General features: G+C 49.4%; 1 protein-coding gene across 1 annotated transcript in view; it reads right to left on the bottom strand.

Annotated features, from left to right (window-relative positions):
- LOC144505256 (shootin-1-like) overlaps positions 1-13,547 on the bottom strand; it is a 91,165-nt gene extending 77,618 nt beyond the window's left edge. The window contains exons 1-2 of the mRNA XM_078231340.1: positions 13,450-13,547; positions 1,833-1,876 (exon numbers count right to left, since the gene is read on the bottom strand). Of these exons, the coding sequence (XP_078087466.1) occupies positions 1,833-1,876; positions 13,450-13,501 (96 nt within the window). The 5' untranslated portion in view covers positions 13,502-13,547. The remainder of the gene's footprint in view (positions 1-1,832; positions 1,877-13,449) is intronic.
- Between the last annotated feature and the right edge of the window lie 5,395 nt (positions 13,548-18,942).

Genomic DNA, 18,942 nt, shown 5'->3' with positions numbered 1-18,942 from the left:
TCTTTGGGCTCGAAGCATAATTCCCCACTTTTGTCCCTGAGAGGTCCGATTTTTTCCCTGACAACCCTTTTGTTCCTAACGTATGAATAAAATGCCTTGGGATTCTCCTTAATCCTGTCTGCCAAGGACATTTCGTGACCCGTTTTTGCCCTTCTAATTCCTCGTTTGAGTTCTTTCCTACTTTCTTTGTATTCCTCCAGAGCTCCCTCCGTTTTTAGCTGCCTGGACCTAACGTATGCCTCTCTTTTCTTTTTGATCAATCCCTCAATTTCCCTGGTTATCCATGGTTCTCGAATCCTACCCTTCCTATCCTTCTTCTTTACAGGCACATGCCTATCCTGCAGCCCTAACAACTGTTCCTTAAAAGACTCCCACATGCCAGATGTGGATTTACCCTCAAACAGCTTCTCCCAATCAACAGCTGCCAATTTCTGCCTAATCCCACTAAAGTTAGCCTTCCCCCAATCCAACACCTTACCCTTGGGACACCACTCATCCTTTTCCATCACTATCCTAAAGCTAACAGAATTGTGGTCACTATTTGCCACATGTTCCCCTACCGAAACTTTGAAGACCTGACCGGGCTCATTCCCCAGTACTAGGTCCAGTTTTGCCCCCTCTCTAGTCGGGCTATCTACATATTGTTCCAAAGAACCTTCCTGTACGCATTTTACAAATTCCTCCCCATTCTGACTCCTATGCGATTTCCAGTCTATACCAGGGAAATTGAAGTCTCCCACTACAACAACCCTATTTTTCCTGCACCTATCCATTATCTCCTGACATATCCGTTCTTCCACTTCCCTTGGGGCAAGTAACTCATCTCCTGGCTCCCCAAAGCCTGTCCACCCATTGTCAAGGCACAAGTCAGGAGTGTGATGGAATACTTCCCACTTGCCTGGATGGGTGCAGCTCCAACAACACTCAAGAAGCTCAACACCATCCAGGACAATGCAGCCCCGCTTGATTGGCACCACATCTACAAACATTCAATCCCTCCACCACCGACGCTCAGTAGCAGCAGTGTGTTCTATCTACAAGATGCACTGCAGCAATTCACCAAAGATCCTTAGACAGCACCTTCCAAACCCACGACCACTTCCATCTAGAAGGACAAGGGCAGCAGATACATGGGAACACCACCACCTGCAAGTTCCCCTCCAAGCCACTCCCATCCTGACTTGGAAATATATCGCCATTCCTTCACTGTCACTGGGTGAAAGTCAGAGGAGGCAGTGGCAAGGTAGTAGCGTTGCTAGATGAGTAATCCAGAGACCTAGGGTCATGCTCCGGGGACCCGGGTTCAAATCCCACCATGGCAGATGTTGAAATTTGAATTCAATACAGATCTGGAGCGTGGTTGACTCTTAAATGCCCTCAGGAATGGGCAATAAATGCTGACCCGGCCAGCGACGCCCACATCCCATGAATGTATTAAAAAAAAAAGAACTCCCTCCCTAACAGCACGACACCCGGGTCCCTGGCGCTGTGAGACAGCAGTGCTAATCACTGTGCCATCAATAATCAGGGGAGTTCTTTAAGGTGATTGAAAAAGATCACATGAGGGCTACACCTCACGGACTAGCAAGGTGGGATACGCAATTAGGGATGGGAAATAAATGCTGGTCTAGCCAGTGACATCCACATCCTGTAAATTAATTTTTGAAAATTATTTTATGAATATTAATTTATAACCACTATATTGCCTCCTGTAACATAAACAGTGCTTTCAAAGGCAGAAGCAGAAAGGTTTGGAGTAAATATTGAATCACTCCATTCTGTTCAGATCACCCAGTCTCACTGTCACCCCAGCAATTCCAGAACTAACTCACCTTGTCATCATCATCATCCAGATGTGGAGCATTCTCTTCAACAGCTGTGGGGGAAACAAATCAGAACATGGAATGAGTGCAGGAGGAGGCCATTCGTGCCATCATAACTGTGTCAGCTCTTTGGTACAATGACCCAGTTAGTCACACTCTCCGCTGTCCTCCCCTCATAGCAGAGCTTTCCCTTTCAACTATTCCAACTCCCCTTTGACAGTCAGTATTGAATCTGCTCCCAGTGCTTTTTCAGGCAGCTTCCAGGTCACAACTCCCTGTGTTTAAAAAAAAGTTCCCTCATGTGATCTTTTTCAATCACCTTAAAGAAGTCCCCTGATTATTGATGGCACAGTGGTTAGCACTGCTGTCTCACAGCGCCAGGGACCTGAGTTCGATTCCCGGCCTTGGTCACTGTCTGTGTGGAGTTTGCACGTTCTCCCCATGTCTGTGTGGGTTTCCTCCGGGTGCTCTGGTTTCCTCCCACAGTCCAAAGATGTGCGGGTTAGGTGCATTGGCCATGCTAAATTCTCCCTCAGTGTATCCGAACAGGCGCCGGAGTGTGGCAACTAGGGGATTTTCACAGTAACTTCATTGCAGTGTTAATGTAAGCCTACTTGTGACACTAATAAATAAACTTTAAACCTTCCAGTCGGGATGGAAACCGCTTCTCCTCATTTGCTTGATCAAAACCTGTCATCATTCTAAACACCTTCATCAATAATTTCCTCCAAGCCTCACTGTTCTACGGTAACCACTGACATCTAGAACATAGAACATAGAACAGTACAGCACAGAACAGGCCCTTCGGCCCACGATGTTGTGCCGAGCTTTATCCGAAACCAAGATCAAGCTATCCCACTCCCTATCATCCTGGTGTGCTCCATGTGCCTATCCAATAACCGCTTAAATGTTCCTAAAGTGTCTGACTCCACTATCACTGCAGGCAGTCCATTCCACACCCCAACCACTCTCTGCGTAAAGAACCTACCTCTGATATCCTTCCTACAGCTTGATCTTGGTTTCAGATAAAGCTCGGCACTACATCGTGGGCCGAAGGGCCTGTTCTGTGCTGTACTGTTCTATGTTCTATGTATATCTCCCACCGCGAACCCTATAGTTATGCCCCCTTGTAACAGCTCCATCCACCCGAGGAAATAGTCTTTGAACGTTCACTCTATCTATCCCCTTCATCATTTTATAAACCTCTATTAAGTCTCCCCTCAGCCTCCTCCGCTCCAGAGGGAACAGCCCTAGCTCCCTCAACCTTTCCTCATAAGACCTACCCTCCAAACCAGGCAGCATCCTGGTAAATCTCCTCTGCACTCTTTCCAGCACTTCCACATCCTTCTTATAGTGAGGTGACCAGAACTGCACACAATATTCCAAATGTGGTCTCACCAAGGTCCTGTACAGTTGCAGCATAACCCCACGGCTCTTAAACTCCAACCCCCTGTTAATAAAAGCTAACACATTATAGGCCTTCTTCACAGCTCGATCCACTTGAGTGGCAACCTTTAGAGAGACATCTTTATCAGTCTCTCTGTGTAAATGAAATCATTCAGCCCTGGAATCATTTGACTAAATGTTAAAGATGGGCAGTCCAAAGATGTGCAAGTTAGGTGAATTGACCATGGTAGATTGCCCCTTGGTGTCCAAAGATGTCTGGTTTAGTCTCTCCTCAGTCTCTCCACAAAAGCCAACCCTCTCAACTCCAGAATCACCCTCGTGAATCTCCTCTGTGATGCACTATCAATCAAGCAAAGACTAGTTTGTATGCAAGAACAACTAGGCTTTTATTAGCAAAAGACTTGGAGCACACCCATGCCGATGAACTGGTCCAGAGACTGAGGCAGGGGGTGGGAAGCAGTCACCTTTATACCTGGACCAGGGGGGGAGGAGTCCCAGGCAGGGCCGGCAGGGGCATGCCCAGGCATGTCACACACACACAGGCAATAAGCTAACAGTGGTTTACCACATTCTGCACCCCCTCCAGTGCCAGTATATCCTTTCTCAAGAAGGGAGACCAAAACTGTACACAGTACTCCAGGTGTGGCCTCACCAGCACCTTATACAGCTGCAACATAACCTCGCTGTTTTTAAACTCCATCCCTCTCGCAATGAAGGACAAAATTCCATTTGCCTTCTTAATTACCTACTGCACCTGCAAACCAACTTTTTGTGATTCTTGCACAAGGACACCCAGGTCCCTCTGCACAGCAGCATGCTGCAATTTTTTACCATTTAAATAATAGTCCATTTTGCTGTTATTTCTATCAAAATGGATGACCTCACATTTACCAACATTGTACTCCATCTGCCAGATTCTTGCCCACTCACTTAGGCTATCGATATCCCTTTGCAGACTTTCAGCGTCCTCTGCACACTTTGCTCTGCCACTCATCTTAGTGTCATCTGTGAATTTTGACACACTACACTTGGTCCCCAACTCCAAATCATGTATGTAAATTGTAAATAATTGCGGTCCCAACACTGATCCCTGAGGCCCACCACTAGTCACTGATCGCCAATCAGAAAAACACCCATTTACCCCCACTCTTTGCTTTCTGTTAGTTAACCAATCCTCTATCCATGCTAATACATTACCCGTAACACCGTGCACCTTTATCTTATGTAGCAGTCTTTGGTGCGGCACCTTGTCAAATGCCTTCTGGAAATCCAGATACACCACATCCACAGGTTCCCCATTGTCCACTGCACATGTAATGTTCTCAAAGAATTCCAATAATGACCTGCCTTTCATGAACCCATGCTATGTCGTCCCAATGAGACAATTTATATCCAGATGTCTCGCTATTTCTTCCTTGTTGATAGATTCAAGCATTTTCTGTACTGCAGAAGTTAAGCTAACCGGCCTATAGTTATCCGCCTTTTGTCTACTTCCTTTTTTAAACAGTGGTGTCACATTTGCTGTTTTCCAATCTGCGGGAACCACCCCAGAGTCCAGCGAATTTTGGTAAATTACCACTAGTGCATTTGCTATTTCTCCCGCCATCTCTTTTAGTCCCCTGGGATGCATTCCATCAGGACCAGGAGACTTGTCTACCTTTAGCCCCATTAGTTTATCTAACACTGCTTCTTTTGTGATAATGATAGTTTCTCGGTCCTCACCTGCCATAGTCTTCCTGTCATCAATTTTTGGCATGTTATTTGTGTCTTCCACTGTGAAGACCGACACAAAATACCTGTTCAATTCCTCAGCCATTTTCTCATTTCCAGTTATTACATCCCCCTTCTCATCCTCTAAAGGACCAATGTTTACTTTAGCCACTCTTTTTTGTTTTATATATTTGTAGAAACTTTTGCGATCTGTTTTTATATTCTGAACTAGTTTACTTTCATAATCCATCTTACTTTTCTTTATAGCTTTTTTCGTGGCTTTCTGCTGACCTTTAAAGATTTCCCAATCCTCTAGGTTCCCACTAATCTTTGCGACTTTGTATGCATTTTCTTTCAATTTGATATCCTCCTTTATTTCCTTAGATATCCATGGCTGATTATCTCTTTTTCTATAGTCCGTCCTTATCACTGGTATATACCTTTGCTGAGCACTGTGAAAGATCACTTTGAAAGTCCTCCACTGTTCCTCAATTGTCCCACCATAAAGTTTTTGCTCCCAGTCTACCTTAGCCAACTCCTCCCTCATCCCTTTGTAGTCTCCTTTGTTTAAGCACAAGACACTGGTATTGGATTTTACCTTCTCACGCTCCATCTGTATTTTAAATTCAATCATACTGTGATCACTTCTTCCAAGAGGATCCCTAACTGTAAGATCATTAATTATTCCAGTCTCATTACACAGGGCCAGATCTAGGATAGCTTGCTCCCTCGTAGGTTCCATTGCATACTGTTCAAGGAAGCTATCACGGATACATTCTATGAACTCCTCATTAAGACTGCCTTGACCGACCTGATTTGACCAATCGACATATCGATTAAAATTCCCCATGAATACTGCTGTACCATTTTTAATTGCATTAGTTATTTCTTTGTTTATTTCTCGCCCCACTGTGATGTTATTATTTGGTGGCCTCTAGACTATGCCTATCAGTGACATTTTCTCCTTACTATTTCTAATTTCCACCCAAATGGATTCAACACCTTTCTCCCTAGAACCTATATCATCTCTCACTACCGCCCTGAAGTCATCCTTAAATATCAGAGCTACACCAGCTCCCTTACCTTCCTGTCGGAACCTCCGAACAGTCTGATACCCCTGGATATTTAACTCCCAGTCGTGACCACCCTGCAATGTCTCTGCAATGGACGTTAAATCATACTCATTCACGATGATTTGTGTTGTCAACTCATTTACCTTGTTTCGAATGCTACGAGCATTCAGATAAAGTGCCCTTCTGTGAGTTTTTGTACCTTCTTTTTGAATCCTAACAGCTCCATTAATAACATTTCCTGAGTTCTCCTTCCTGTTAACCTTTTTCATAATTTTCCAACCTTCTCCTCACATGCTAACCTGCTGCTTTGCCTCCCATTAACCATGGGCAGCACGGTGGCACAGTGGGTTAGCACTGCTGCTTCACAGCGCCAGGGACCCCAGTTTGATCCCTGGCTTGGGTCACTGTCTGTGCGGAGTCTGCACGTTCTCCCCGTGTCTGCGTGGGTTTCCTCCGGGTGCTCCGGTTTCCTCCCACATTCTGAAAGACGTGCTGGTTAGGTGCATTGACCTGAACAGGTGCCGGACTGTGGCGACTAGGGGAATTTCACAGTGACTTCATTGCAGTGTTAATGTGAGTCTTGCTTGTGACTAATAAATAAACTTTATATTTCCCGTAGTTTTACCTTTCCCTTCCCCTGCACTTGCTTAGAATCTTAGATTCTTAGAAATCTTAGAATCTTAGAAATCCTACAGCGCAGAAAGAGGCCATTCGGCCCATCGAGTCTGCACCGACCACACTCCCACCCAGGCCCTACCCCCATATACCTCCATATTTACCCACTAGTCCCTCTAACCTACGCATCCCAGGACACTAAGGGCAATTTGTTTAGCTTGGCCAATCAACCTAACCTGCACATCTTTGGACTGTGGGAGGAAACCGGAGCACCCGGAGGAAACCCACGCAGACACGAGGAGAATGTGCAAACTCCACACAGACAGTGACCCGAGCCGGGAATCGAACCCGGGTCCCTGGAGCTGTGAAGCAGCAGTGCTAACCACTGTGCTACCGTGCCGCCCCTTGCTAGTTTAAAGTCCTTGTGACCACACTTTATCTTTTCTGCTAGAACACTGGTCCCAGGTCGGTTCAGGTGGAGACCGTCCCAACGGTACAGGTCCCTCTGATCCAACACTGATGCCAATGCCCCATGAAATGGAACACCTCTTTCCCGCACCATTCCTTTAGCCATGTGTTCACTTCCCTAATTCTCTCATCCCCATGCCAATTTGCACACGGCTCGGGCAGTAATCCAGAGATTATGACCCTTGAGGACCTGTTCTCTAAAATTTGATAATCCCCAAACAGGTCCCCTTTCCTCGTCTTGCCTAAGTTGTTTGGCCTAGCATGGACCTCAACAATTAGATCCTCCTCCAATATCCTTTCAAGCCGGTCAGAGATGTCCTTCACCCTGGCACCGGACAGGCAACATACCACGCGGGACTCTCGATCCTGCTATCAATACACACTGAGTGGTCTAGTAGGGGGAGGTCAGACCTAACAAATTTGACTGAATCTTTTGAGCATGTAACCAAGAGTGTGGATGAGGGTAGTCCGGTTGATGTAGTTTACATGGATTTCAGCAAAGCCTTTGACAAAGTCCCACATGGGAGACTTATTAAGCAGACTAATGCACATGGGATACAGGGTGATCTGACAAGGTGGATTCATAATTGGCTTAGCAGTAGGAGACAGAGGGTGTTGACAGATGGCTGTAACTGGAGGCCAGTGTCCAGTGGCGTACCACAGGGATCCGTGTTGGGCCCCCTATTGTTCATCATTTAGATAAATGACATCGATGACTATGTGTGGGGTAGGATCAGTAAGTTTGCCAATGACACAAAGATTGGCCGGGCGGTTAACAGTGGGGTTGAGTGTCTTGGGTTACAGGAAGATATCGACGAGATGGTCAAACGGGCGGATAAGTGGCAGATGGAATTTAACCCTGAAAAGTGTGAGGTGATGTACTTTAGAAGGAATAATTTGACAAGGAAGTATACTCTGAAAGGTCTGACACTGGGAAGTTCCGAAGAACAAAGGGACCTTGGCGTGTTTGTCCATAGATCTCTGAAAGCGGAAAGGCAGGTTAATAGGGTGGTGAAAAAGGCGCATGGCACACTCGCCTTTATCAATCAGGGTATAGATTACAAAAGCAGAGAGGTCATGATGGAGTTGTATAGAACTTTGGTGAGGTCACAGCTGGAGCACTGTGTGCAGTTCTGGTCGCCACATTATAGGAAGGATGTGATTGCACTGGAGGGGGTGCAGAGGGGATTCACCAGGATGCTGCTGGGATGGAGCATTTAAGTTATGAAGTGGGGTTGGCGAGGCTTGGGTTGTTTTCTCTGGAGCAGAGAAGACTGAGGGGCGACTGATTGAGGTGTTCAAGATTATGAGGGGCATGGACAGGGTGGACCCTAAGTTGAAGGGTCAGTTACGAGGAAACACAAGTTAAAAGTGAGGGGTGGGAGGTTTAGGGGGGATTTGAGGAGAAACTTTTTTACCCAGAGGGTGGTGACGGTCTGGAATGCGCTGCCCGGGAGGGTGGTGGAGGCGGGATGTCTCACATCCTTTAAAAAGTACCTGGATGAGTACTTGGCACATCATAACATTCAAGGCTATGGGCCAAGTGCTGGCAAGTGGGATTAGGTGGGCAGGTCAGGGCATTTCATGCATCAGTGCAGACTCGATGGGCCGAAGGGCCTCTTCTACACTGTAGGATTCTGTGATTCTGTGAAAGAGAAAGAGCAGCTGACCACCTGTTCCTCTTTCAGCTTCCTTCTGACATGAATTACCTGACTGACTGGAAAGTATTTGTGGGCTCACAGCTCAGGAACCACTTACATTGCACAGGTTTCCAGTGAATTTCACACACAGGGTTCCAGTGAATTTCACACACAGGGTTCCAGTGAATTTCACACACAGGGTTCCAGTGAATTTCACACACAGGGTTCCAGTGAATTTCACACACAGGGTTCCAGTGAATTTCACACACAGGGTTCCAGTGAATTTCACACACAGGGTTCCAGTGTAGGCCACACACTGGGTTCCAGTGTAGGCCACACACTGGGTTCCAGTGTAGGCCACACACTGGGTTCCAGTGTAGGCCACACACTGGGTTCCAGTGTAGGCCACACACTGGGTTCCAGTGTAGGCCACACACTGGGTTCCAGTGTAGGCCACACACTGGGTTCCAGTGTAGGCCACCCACGGGGTTCCAGTGTAGGCCACACACTGGGTTCCAGTGTAGGCCACACACTGGGTTCCAGTGTAGGCCACCCACGGGGTTCCAGTGTAGGCCACACACTGGGTTCCAGTGTAGGCCACCCACGGGGTTCCAGTGTAGGCCACACACTGGGTTCCAGTAAAGGCCACACACAGAGTTCCAGTGAATGCCACGCACTGCATTCCAATGTAGGCCATGCACTGGGTTCCAGTGAAGGCCACGCACTGGGTTCCAGTGTAGGCCACACACTGGGTTCCAGTGTAGGCCACACACTGGGTTCCAGTGTAGGCCACCCACGGGGTTCCAGTGTAGGCCACACACTGGGTTCCAGTGTAGGCCACCCACGGGGTTCCAGTGTAGGCCACACACTGGGTTCCAGTAAAGGCCACACACAGAGTTCCAGTGAATGCCACGCACTGCATTCCAATGTAGGCCATGCACTGGGTTCCAGTGAAGGCCACGCACTGGGTTCCAGTGAAGGCCACGCACTGGGTTCCAGTGTAGGCCACGCACTGGGTTCCAGTGTAGGCCGACAGTGATTCCTAACAGAACAAGTACTTGCCAGCTGTGGAAACATTGAGTCAATCAACCTCCCTCACTCAACATCCAACCAATCAACTGTGGCCCAGGAGGTGGCACTCCCACTTCAATCAGAAGATTCTGCATTTCAGCGAGGGATAATGGTCTGGTGGTAATGTCACCAGAGGCCCTGACTAAAACCAAGGCACGGGTTCAAATCCCACAGCTGGTGGAATTTAAATTCAATGAATAAATCAGGAATATCAAACATATAACTGTCATGGAGCCCACAGGCACACACACACCCAGTGCTCCATTCCTGTGGAGCGAGAGAACAGCTGTTCTATGTCTCTGCTGCAGGCAACCCCTCCACCCCCAGCGGGAGAGGCCAAGCGGCTATCGAGGTGCTGATTGGCTGCCCACCATGAAAGTGCCCGGGGCTGTTCCAGCTTTGCTGAAGCCCAGGATGTGCCCGTTCATTGGCAGGGCAGACGCAGCTCTCTGATAGGCAGGAGTCAGACATATCGCTGAGGATGAGAGAAGCATCGCTTTGCCCTCACTGCCAGTCATCACCATTCCCCTGCAGAGTCAGGCCAATGGCTGCAGTCCTCTGCCATTGAAAATGTGCAACTGAATGGTCAGCTAATGCTGGCACAACCTCTTTGGTTTGACCTCACACCCACTGCGGGAGACCACCTGCTACACCCACTCGTCCCCAAAACAAGAGGCGATCAGGGCATCCCTGCCAGACGGCCAGTTCTGGCCCTGTCCACTGACCAGCGTTCTTCCTCCTCTTCCCCAGCAGGCCCACCTCAACATCCTCCTCACCCGAGGGTATTGGGCGCTCACCCATCTCCTTTAGATCGAGGTCGTCTCTCCTCAGCAGCAGTAGGTTGTGCAGCAGACCACAATAATGTAGGAGAGCCTCTGGGGGTTGTATCGTAGGGCACCCCCTGAGTGGTCCAAGCACCGGAACCGCATCTTCCACAGTCTGACTGCCTGCTCCACCATGTGTGTTGAAGCCAGAGCCTCATTGTACCGAGTGTCCGCTGGTGTTGGTGTCTCCGCACTGGCATCATCCGCCACCTCCTGAGTGAATCATAGAGTCATCGAATCCCTACAGTGCAGAAGAAGGCCATTCGGCCCATCAAGTCTGCACCGACCACAATCCCACCCCAGGCCCTAGCCCCACAAATTTACCCCGCCAATCCCTCTAACCTAATGGCAGTACCATTCCCTGACACTAAGGGGTAATTTATCATGGCCAATCAACCTAACCCACACATCTTTGGACTGTGGGAGGAAACCGGAGCACCCGGAGGAAACCCACGCAGACACGGGGAGAATGTGCAGACTCCGCACAAACAGTGACCCGAGCCGGGAATCGAACCCTGGTCCCTGGAGCAGTGAGGCAGCAGTGCTAATACAGGCACACACCTGTGCGAGACGCATTGTGTGGAGGAGCTGGATGTTGAGGGCGAGGAATCCCTTGCGCTTCCTGGATGGCGCTGTGCCACCATGGTGAGAGCCACGTGGGTGCAGTCTATCAGACCTGGGACACCCCTGCTAGCTGGGCGAAGACCATGACCCTGGCACCCTGGGTGGCCCCGTCCTGGTCAAAATTGATAAACATTTCAGCCCTGGCATGAAGGGCATCTCTCACTTCCCAATACATTTGTGAGTGGCAGACTGGGAGGGGGCACAGATGTTCCCTGTGCTGCCCTGAAACAAATTGCCAGCACAATAGTTCAGAGCGGCTGTAATGTTAAGGGCCACGGGCATTGGGTATCCTCCAGTTCCATACGATGTTGAGCCTCGATTGCCTTGTGCCATCTGACCCGCACATTCCGCACGCCACCCACCCCCACCCAGCCCCACTCAGCCCCCCTAGCCCCACCAGCCCCACCCAGCCCCACTCAGCCCCCCCTAGCCCCACCAGCCCCACCCAGCTTCCCCAGCCCCACCCACCCCCACCCAGCCACACCCATTCCCTCCCACCCCCACACACCCCCCCCCACCCACCCTCTCCCACCAGGAGTGGTTCACTCCAGCAGGATTTACAACAACTCCCCACGCACAGGGAGCTGGCGGCCTGACCCTGCTGGAGTGAAGATTCACCATGGAGGACCCCGCCCCAGGAGGTCGGTGTTAAGGGGTAGTGCCTCTGAGGAATTCCCAGCCTGGCAGTGCCAGCCTGGCCCTCTGGCACTGCCTGAGGGGCAAACTGGCAATGCCTAAGGGGCACCTTGGGACTGCCCACTGGGCATCAGGCAGCACCAAGGAGCCAGGGCCGGTGGGGCGGGAGGCTCTTGGGGGAGGGCCTATGGGGGAATCGGCGGGGGGATCCCACTGCCATTCTGCATGGTGATCACAGGCAGAATGAGGGGATGGGGTAATTGGGGCTGGCCACTGGGGTGGGGAGGGAGAGGCTGCTGGGATCGGGGCTGCTGAGTGGGGGAGCGGAGATTGGGGTGGGCTGGTAGAGGGGATTGGTGCTGGCCCAGCGGGGCAGTGATTGGGGGTGGGAGGGGGATCATCAAGTGCAGCGATGCAGTGCTGGCCAGCGATTGGGAGGCCGGCAGTGTGGGGCCATTGTACCTGCGCCAATCTCGGCGCTGGCAGAGCGGGCACGTGCGCAGTGGCTCTCTCTGCGTTATGCTGCCGGCTCTCCAGCAGGAATAGGCCCCGCACCCTGGTTTTCAGTGTGAATCTCACTGGGGCACTCTGCAGTGCTCAGAGCGCGGGAGATTCATTCTGAAAATCCTGCTAAAGAAACAGCAGTGGGAGTTACTCCAGTTTTCAAGCGAATTCGGCAGTTAGAATTTCTTTGGGAGAATCACCCCCTCTATCCTCACTCACGGATACTAATGTCACTGTCACACATTTGTTAAAGTATTAATTCTGATTTATACCTTTCTCAAAGGGGAAGTTATATTCACAATCGCCCAACCGAGAGGCACAATTCCTGGATTGAAGAAGGTTATGACTAGATCACTCCAGGGGTACTGGATTACTTTGGGATCTCCGGATCACACTGGGAAAATCCAGTACAAAGAAGTCATTTGGAGTCTGTGTTTGGAAGGGGAGCCACTTTCTCCAGACCTCTCATCATCCCCTCTTCTGTTCCTCCCCTGATTTAAAGTTTATTTATTAGTGTCACGAGTAAGGCTTACCTTAACACTGCAATGAAGTTACTGTGAAAATCCCTGAGTCGCCACACTCCGGCGCCTGTTCGGGTACACTGAGGGAGAATTTAGCACCTAACCAGCACGTCTTTTGTACTGTGGGAGGAAACCAGAGCACCCGGAGGAAACCCACGCAGACATGGGGAGAAGGTGCAGACTCTACACAGGCAGTGAGCCAAGCCGGGAATCGAACCCGGGTCCCTGGCGCTGTGAGGCAGCAGTGCTAACCCACTGTGCCACCGTGATTTCCCAATGACAGACAGAAAGCAGGAAGGCGCAGGCGTCTGGACAAGGGCACAGGGGATGCTAATCTCGACACCAACAGGAAATTATCACTCACACTCCCAGCTAGCAGTCGAAGCCTGGACACTCCAGGTGTTTGAGACCCAGTGTCAGAGGAAGTGAATTCACTCAGAAATCACCTGACAAAAAGGCGAGTTAAAAGAGTCTCACAGATCTGAAGAGAGCAGTGTCCACTCGGTCACAGCAAGAGGAACAGAACAGGATACCTGAGAGTGGCATGGAGCTGAATCCTTCTAAACCGCAGGCAGATCGCTCCATCCTGGGATGGTTCAATATCCACTGGCAGTCGCAGTCAGGCTTCCTGTTGCACACAAGAAAGAAATTGCTGCGAGCAGATCTTACGGAAGTGAAAATGGGAGTAAATAAATTCTCCGAGTGAGAGAGAGAGCGAGCCCAGTGTATAATTACACTGCTCCCAGAGAGAGAGAGAGAGCCCAGTGTATAATTACACTGCTCCCAGAGAGAGAGAGAGCCCAGTGTATAATTACACTGCTCCCAGAGAGAGAGAGAGAGCCCAGTGTATAATTACACTGCTCCCAGAGAGAGAGAGAGAGCCCAGTGTATAATTACACTGCTCCCAGAGAGAGAGAGAGCCCAGTGTATAATTACACTGCTCCCAGAGAGAGAGAGAGAGAGAGATCCCAGTGTATAATTACACTGCTCCCAGAGAGAGAGAGCCCAGTGTATAATTACACTGCTCCCAGAGAGAGAGAGAGAGCCCAGTGTATAATTACACTGCTCCCAGAGAGAGAGAGAGCCCAGTGTATAATTACACTGCTCCCAGAGAGAGAGAGAGAGCCCAGTGTATAATTACACTGCTCCCAGAGAGAGAGAGCCCAGTGTATAATTACACAGCTCCCAGAGAGAGAGAGAGAGCCCAGTGTATAATTACACTGCTCCCAGAGAGAGAGAGAGAGAGCCCAGTGTATAATTACACTGCTCCCAGAGAGAGAGAGAGAGCCCAGTGTGTAATTACACTGCTCCCAGAGAGAGAGAGAGAGCCCAGTGTATAATTACACTGCTCCCAGAGAGAGAGAGCCCAGTGTATAATTACACTGCTTCCAGAGAGAGAGAGAGAGAGCCCAGTGTATAATTACACTGCTCCCAGAGAGAGAGAGAGAGCCCAGTGTATAATTACACTGCTCCCAGAGAGAGAGAGAGCCCCAGTGTATAATTACACTGCTCCCAGAGAGAGAGAGATAGTCCAGTGTATAATTACACTGCTCCCAGAGAGAGAGAGAGAGCCCAGTGTACAATTACACTGCTCCCAGAGAGAGAGAGAGAGCCCAGTGTACAATTACACTGCTCCCAGAGAGAGAGAGCCCAGTGTATAATTACACTGCTCCCAGAGAGAGAGCCCAGTGTATAATTACACTGCTCCCAGAGAGAGAGAGAGAGAGCCCAGTGTATAATTACACTGCTCCCAGAGAGAGTGAGAGAGAGCCCAGTGTATAATTACACTGCTCCCAGAGAGAGAGAGAGAGAGCCCAGTGTATAATTACACTGCTCCCAGAGAGAGAGAGATAGAGCCCCAGTGTATAATTACACTGCTCCCAGAGAGAGAGAGAGAGAGCCCAGTGTATAATTACACTGCTCCCAGAGAGAGAGAGAGAGCCCAGTGTATAATTACACTGCTCCCAGAGAGAGTGAGAGAGAGAGAGCCCAGTGTATAATTACACTGCTCCCAGAGAGAGTGAGAGAGAGAGAGCCCAGTGTATAATTACACTGCTCCCAGAGAGAGAGAGAGAGCCCAGTGTATAATTACACTGCTCCCAGAGAGAGTGAGAGAGAGAGCGAGCCCAGTGTATAATTACACTGGTCCCAGAGAGAGTGAGAGAGAGAGACAGCAGTGTATAATTACACTGCTGCCAGAGAGAGAGAGAGCCCAGTGTATAATTACACTGCTCCCAGAGAGAGAGAGAGCCCAGTGTATAATTACACTGCTCCCAGAGAGAGAGAGAGAGCCCAGTGTATAATTACACTGCTCCCAGAGAGAGAGAGAGAGAGAGCCCAGTGTATAATTACACTGCTCCCAGAGAGAGAGAGCCCAGTGTATAATTACACTGCTCCCAGAGAGAGAGAGAGCAGTGTATAATTACACTGCTCCCAGAGAGAGAGAGAGAGCCCAGTGTATAATTACACTGCTCCCAGAGAGAGAGAGAGAGCCCCAGTGTATCATTACACTGCTTCCAGAGAGAGAGAGCCCAGTGTATAATTACACTGCTCCCAGAGAGAGAGAGAGAGAGAGCCCAGTGTATAATTACACTGCTCCCAGAGAGAGAGAGCCCAGTGTATAATTACACTGCTCCCAGAGAGAGAGAGAGAGAGAGCAGTGTATAATTATACTGCTTCCAGAGAGAGAGAGAGCCCAGTGTATAATTACACTGCTCCCGAGAGAGAGAGAGAGAGCCCAGTGTATAATTACACTGCTCCCAGAGAGAGAGAGAGAGAGCAGTGTATAATTATACTGCTTCCAGAGAGAGAGAGAGCCCAGTGTATAATTACACTGCTCCCAGAGAGAGAGAGAGAGAGAGCAGTGTATAATTACACTGCTTCCAGAGAGAGAGAGAGCCCAGTGTATAATTACACTGCTCCCAGAGAGAGAGAGCCCAGTGTATAATGACACTGCTCCCAGAGACAGCGAGAGAGAGAGCCCAGTGTATAATTACACTGCTCCCAGAGAGAGAGAGAGAGAGAGCCCAGTGTATAATTACACTGCTCCCAGAGAGAGAGAGAGAGAGAGCCCAGTGTATAATTACACTGCTCCCAGAGAGAGAGAGCCCAGTCTATAATTACACTGCTCCCAGAGACAGCGAGAGAGAGAGAGAGCAGTGTATAATTACACTGCTCCAGAGAGAGAGAGAGAGAGCCCAGTGTATAATTACACTGCTCCCAGAGAGAGAGAGAGAGCCCAGTGTATAATTACACTGCTCCCAGAGACAGCGAGAGAGAGAGCCCAGTGTATAATTACACTGCTCCCAGAGAGAGAGAGAGAGCCCAGTGTATAATTACACTGCTCCCAGAGAGAGAGAGAGAGCCCAGTGTATAATTACACTGCTCCCAGAGAGAGGGAGAGAGAGCCCAGTGTATAATTACACTGCTCCCAGAGAGAGAGAGAGAGAGCACAGTGTATAATTACACTGCTCCCAGAGAGAGAGAGCCCAGTGTATAATTACACTGCTCCCAGAGAGAGAGAGCCCAGTGTATAATTACACTGCTCCCAGAGAGAGAGAGAGAGCCCAGTGTATAATTACACTGCTCCAGAGAGAGAGAGAGCCCAGTGTATAATTACACTGCTCCCAGAGAGAGAGAGAGAGCCCAGTGTATAATTACACTGCTCCCAGAGAGAGAGAGAGAGCCCCAGTGTATAATTACACTGCTCCCAGAGAGAGAGAGAGAGAGAGCCCCAGTGTATAATTACACTGCTCCCAGAGAGAGAGAGAGAGCCCAGTGTATAATTACACTGCTCCCAGAGAGAGAGAGAGACAGCCCAGTGTATAATTACACTGCTCCCAGAGAGAGAGAGAGAGCCCAGTGTATAATTACACTGCTCCCAGAGAGAGGGAGAGAGAGCCCAGTGTATAATTACACTGCTCCCAGAGAGAGAGAGAGAGAGCCCAGTGTATAATTACACTGCTCCCAGAGAGAGAGAGAGAGAGCCCAGTGTATAATTACACTGCTCCCAGAGAGAGAGAGAGAGCCCAGTGTATAATTACACTGCTCCCAGAGAGAGGGAGAGAGAGCCCAGTGTATAATTACACTGCTCCCAGAGAGAGAGAGAGAGAGCACAGTGTATAATTACACTGCTCCCAGAGAGAGAGAGCCCAGTGTATAATTACACTGCTCCCAGAGAGAGAGTGAGAGAGAGCCCAGTGTATAATTACACTGCTCCCAGAGAGAGAGTGAGAGAGAGCCCAGTGTATAATTACACTGCTCCCAGAGAGAGAGAGAGAGCCCAGTGTATAATTACACTGCTCCCAGAGAGAGAGAGAGAGAGAGCCCCAGTGTATAATTACACTGCTCCCAGAGAGAGAGAGAGAGCCCCAGTGTATAATTACACTGCTCCCAGAGAGAGAGAGAGAGCCCAGTGTATAATTACACTGCTCCCAGAGAGAGAGAGAGACAGCCCAGTTTATAATTACACTGCTCCCAGAGAGAGAGAGAGAGAGCCCAGTGTATAATTACACTGCTCCCAGAGAGAGAGAGAGAGCCCAGTGTATAATTACACTGCTCCCAGAGAGAGGGAGAGAGAGCCCAGTGTATAATTACACTGCTCCCAGAGAGAGAGAGAGAGAGCACAGTGTATAATTACACTGCTCCCAGAGAGAGAGAGCCCAGTGTATAATTACACTGCTCCCAGAGAGAGAGAGCCCAGTGTATAATTACACTGCTCCCAGAGAGAGAGTGAGAGAGAGCCCAGTGTATAATTACACTGCTCCCAGAGAGAGAGAGAGAGCCCAGTGTATAATTACACTGTTCCCAGAGAGAGAGAGAGAGCCCAGTGTATAATTACACTGTTCCCAGAGAGAGAGAGAGAGCCCAGTGTATAATTACATTGCTCCCAGAGAGAGAGAGAGAGCCCAGTGTATAATTACACTGCTCCCAGAGGGAGAGAGCCCAGTGTATAATTACATTGCTCCCAGAGAGAGAGAGAGCCCAGTGTATAATTACGCAGCTCCCAGAGAGAGAGAGAGAGCCCAGTGTATAATTACATTGCTCCCAGAGAGAGAGAGAGAGCCCAGTGTATAATTACACTGCTCCCAGAGAGAGAGAGAGAGAGCCCAGTGTATAATTACACTGCTCCCAGAGGGAGAGAGTCCAGTGTATAATTACACTGCTCCCAGAGAGAGAGAGAGAGAGAGAGCCCCAGTGTATAATTACACTGCTCCCAGAGAGAGAGAGAGAGAGAGAGTCCAGTGTATAATGACACTGCTCCCAGAGAGAGAGAGAGAGAGAGAGCCCAGTGTATAATTACATTGCTCCCAGAGAGAGAGAGAGAGCCCAGTGTATAATTACACTGCTCCCAGAGAGGAGAGTCCAGTGTATAATTACACTGCTCCCAGAGAGAGAGAGAGCCCAGTGTATAATTACACTGCTCCCAGAGAGAGAGAGAGAGAGAAGTCCAGTGTATAATTACACTGCTCCCAGAGAGAGAGAGAGAGAGAGAGTCCAGTGTATAATTACACTGCTCCCAGAGAGAGAGAGAGAGAGCCCAGTGTATAATTACACTGCTCCCAGAGAGAGAGAGAGAGAGCCCAGTGTATAATTACAGTGCTCCCAGAGAGAGAGAGCCCAGTGTATAATTACACTGCTCCCAGAGAGAGAGAGAGAGCCCAGTGTATAATTACACTGCTCCCAGAGAGAGAGAGTCCAGTGTATAATTGCACTGCTCCCAGAGAGAGAGAGAGCCCAGTGTATAATTACACTGCTCCCAGAGAGAGAGAGAGAGTCCAGTGTATAATTACACTGCTCCCAGAGAGAGAGAGAGAGAGAGAGCCCAGTGTATAATTACACTGCTCCCAGAGAGAGAGAGCCCCAGTGTATAATTACACTGCTCCCAGAGAGAGAGAGCCCAGTGTATAATTACACTGCTCCCAGAGAGAGAGAGAGAGAGAGCCCCAGTGTATAATTACACTGCTCCCAGAGAGAGAGAGAGAGAGAGAGCCCCAGTGTATAATTACACTGCTCCCAGAGAGAGA

The sequence above is a fragment of the Mustelus asterias genome, chromosome 1 (assembly GCF_964213995.1).
Source record: "Mustelus asterias chromosome 1, sMusAst1.hap1.1, whole genome shotgun sequence".
In the NCBI taxonomy this organism is placed as follows: Eukaryota; Metazoa; Chordata; class Chondrichthyes; order Carcharhiniformes; family Triakidae; genus Mustelus; species Mustelus asterias.
The sequence above is the reverse complement of the archived record's forward strand: the minus strand, read 5'-3'. Positions and strand labels throughout refer to the sequence as shown.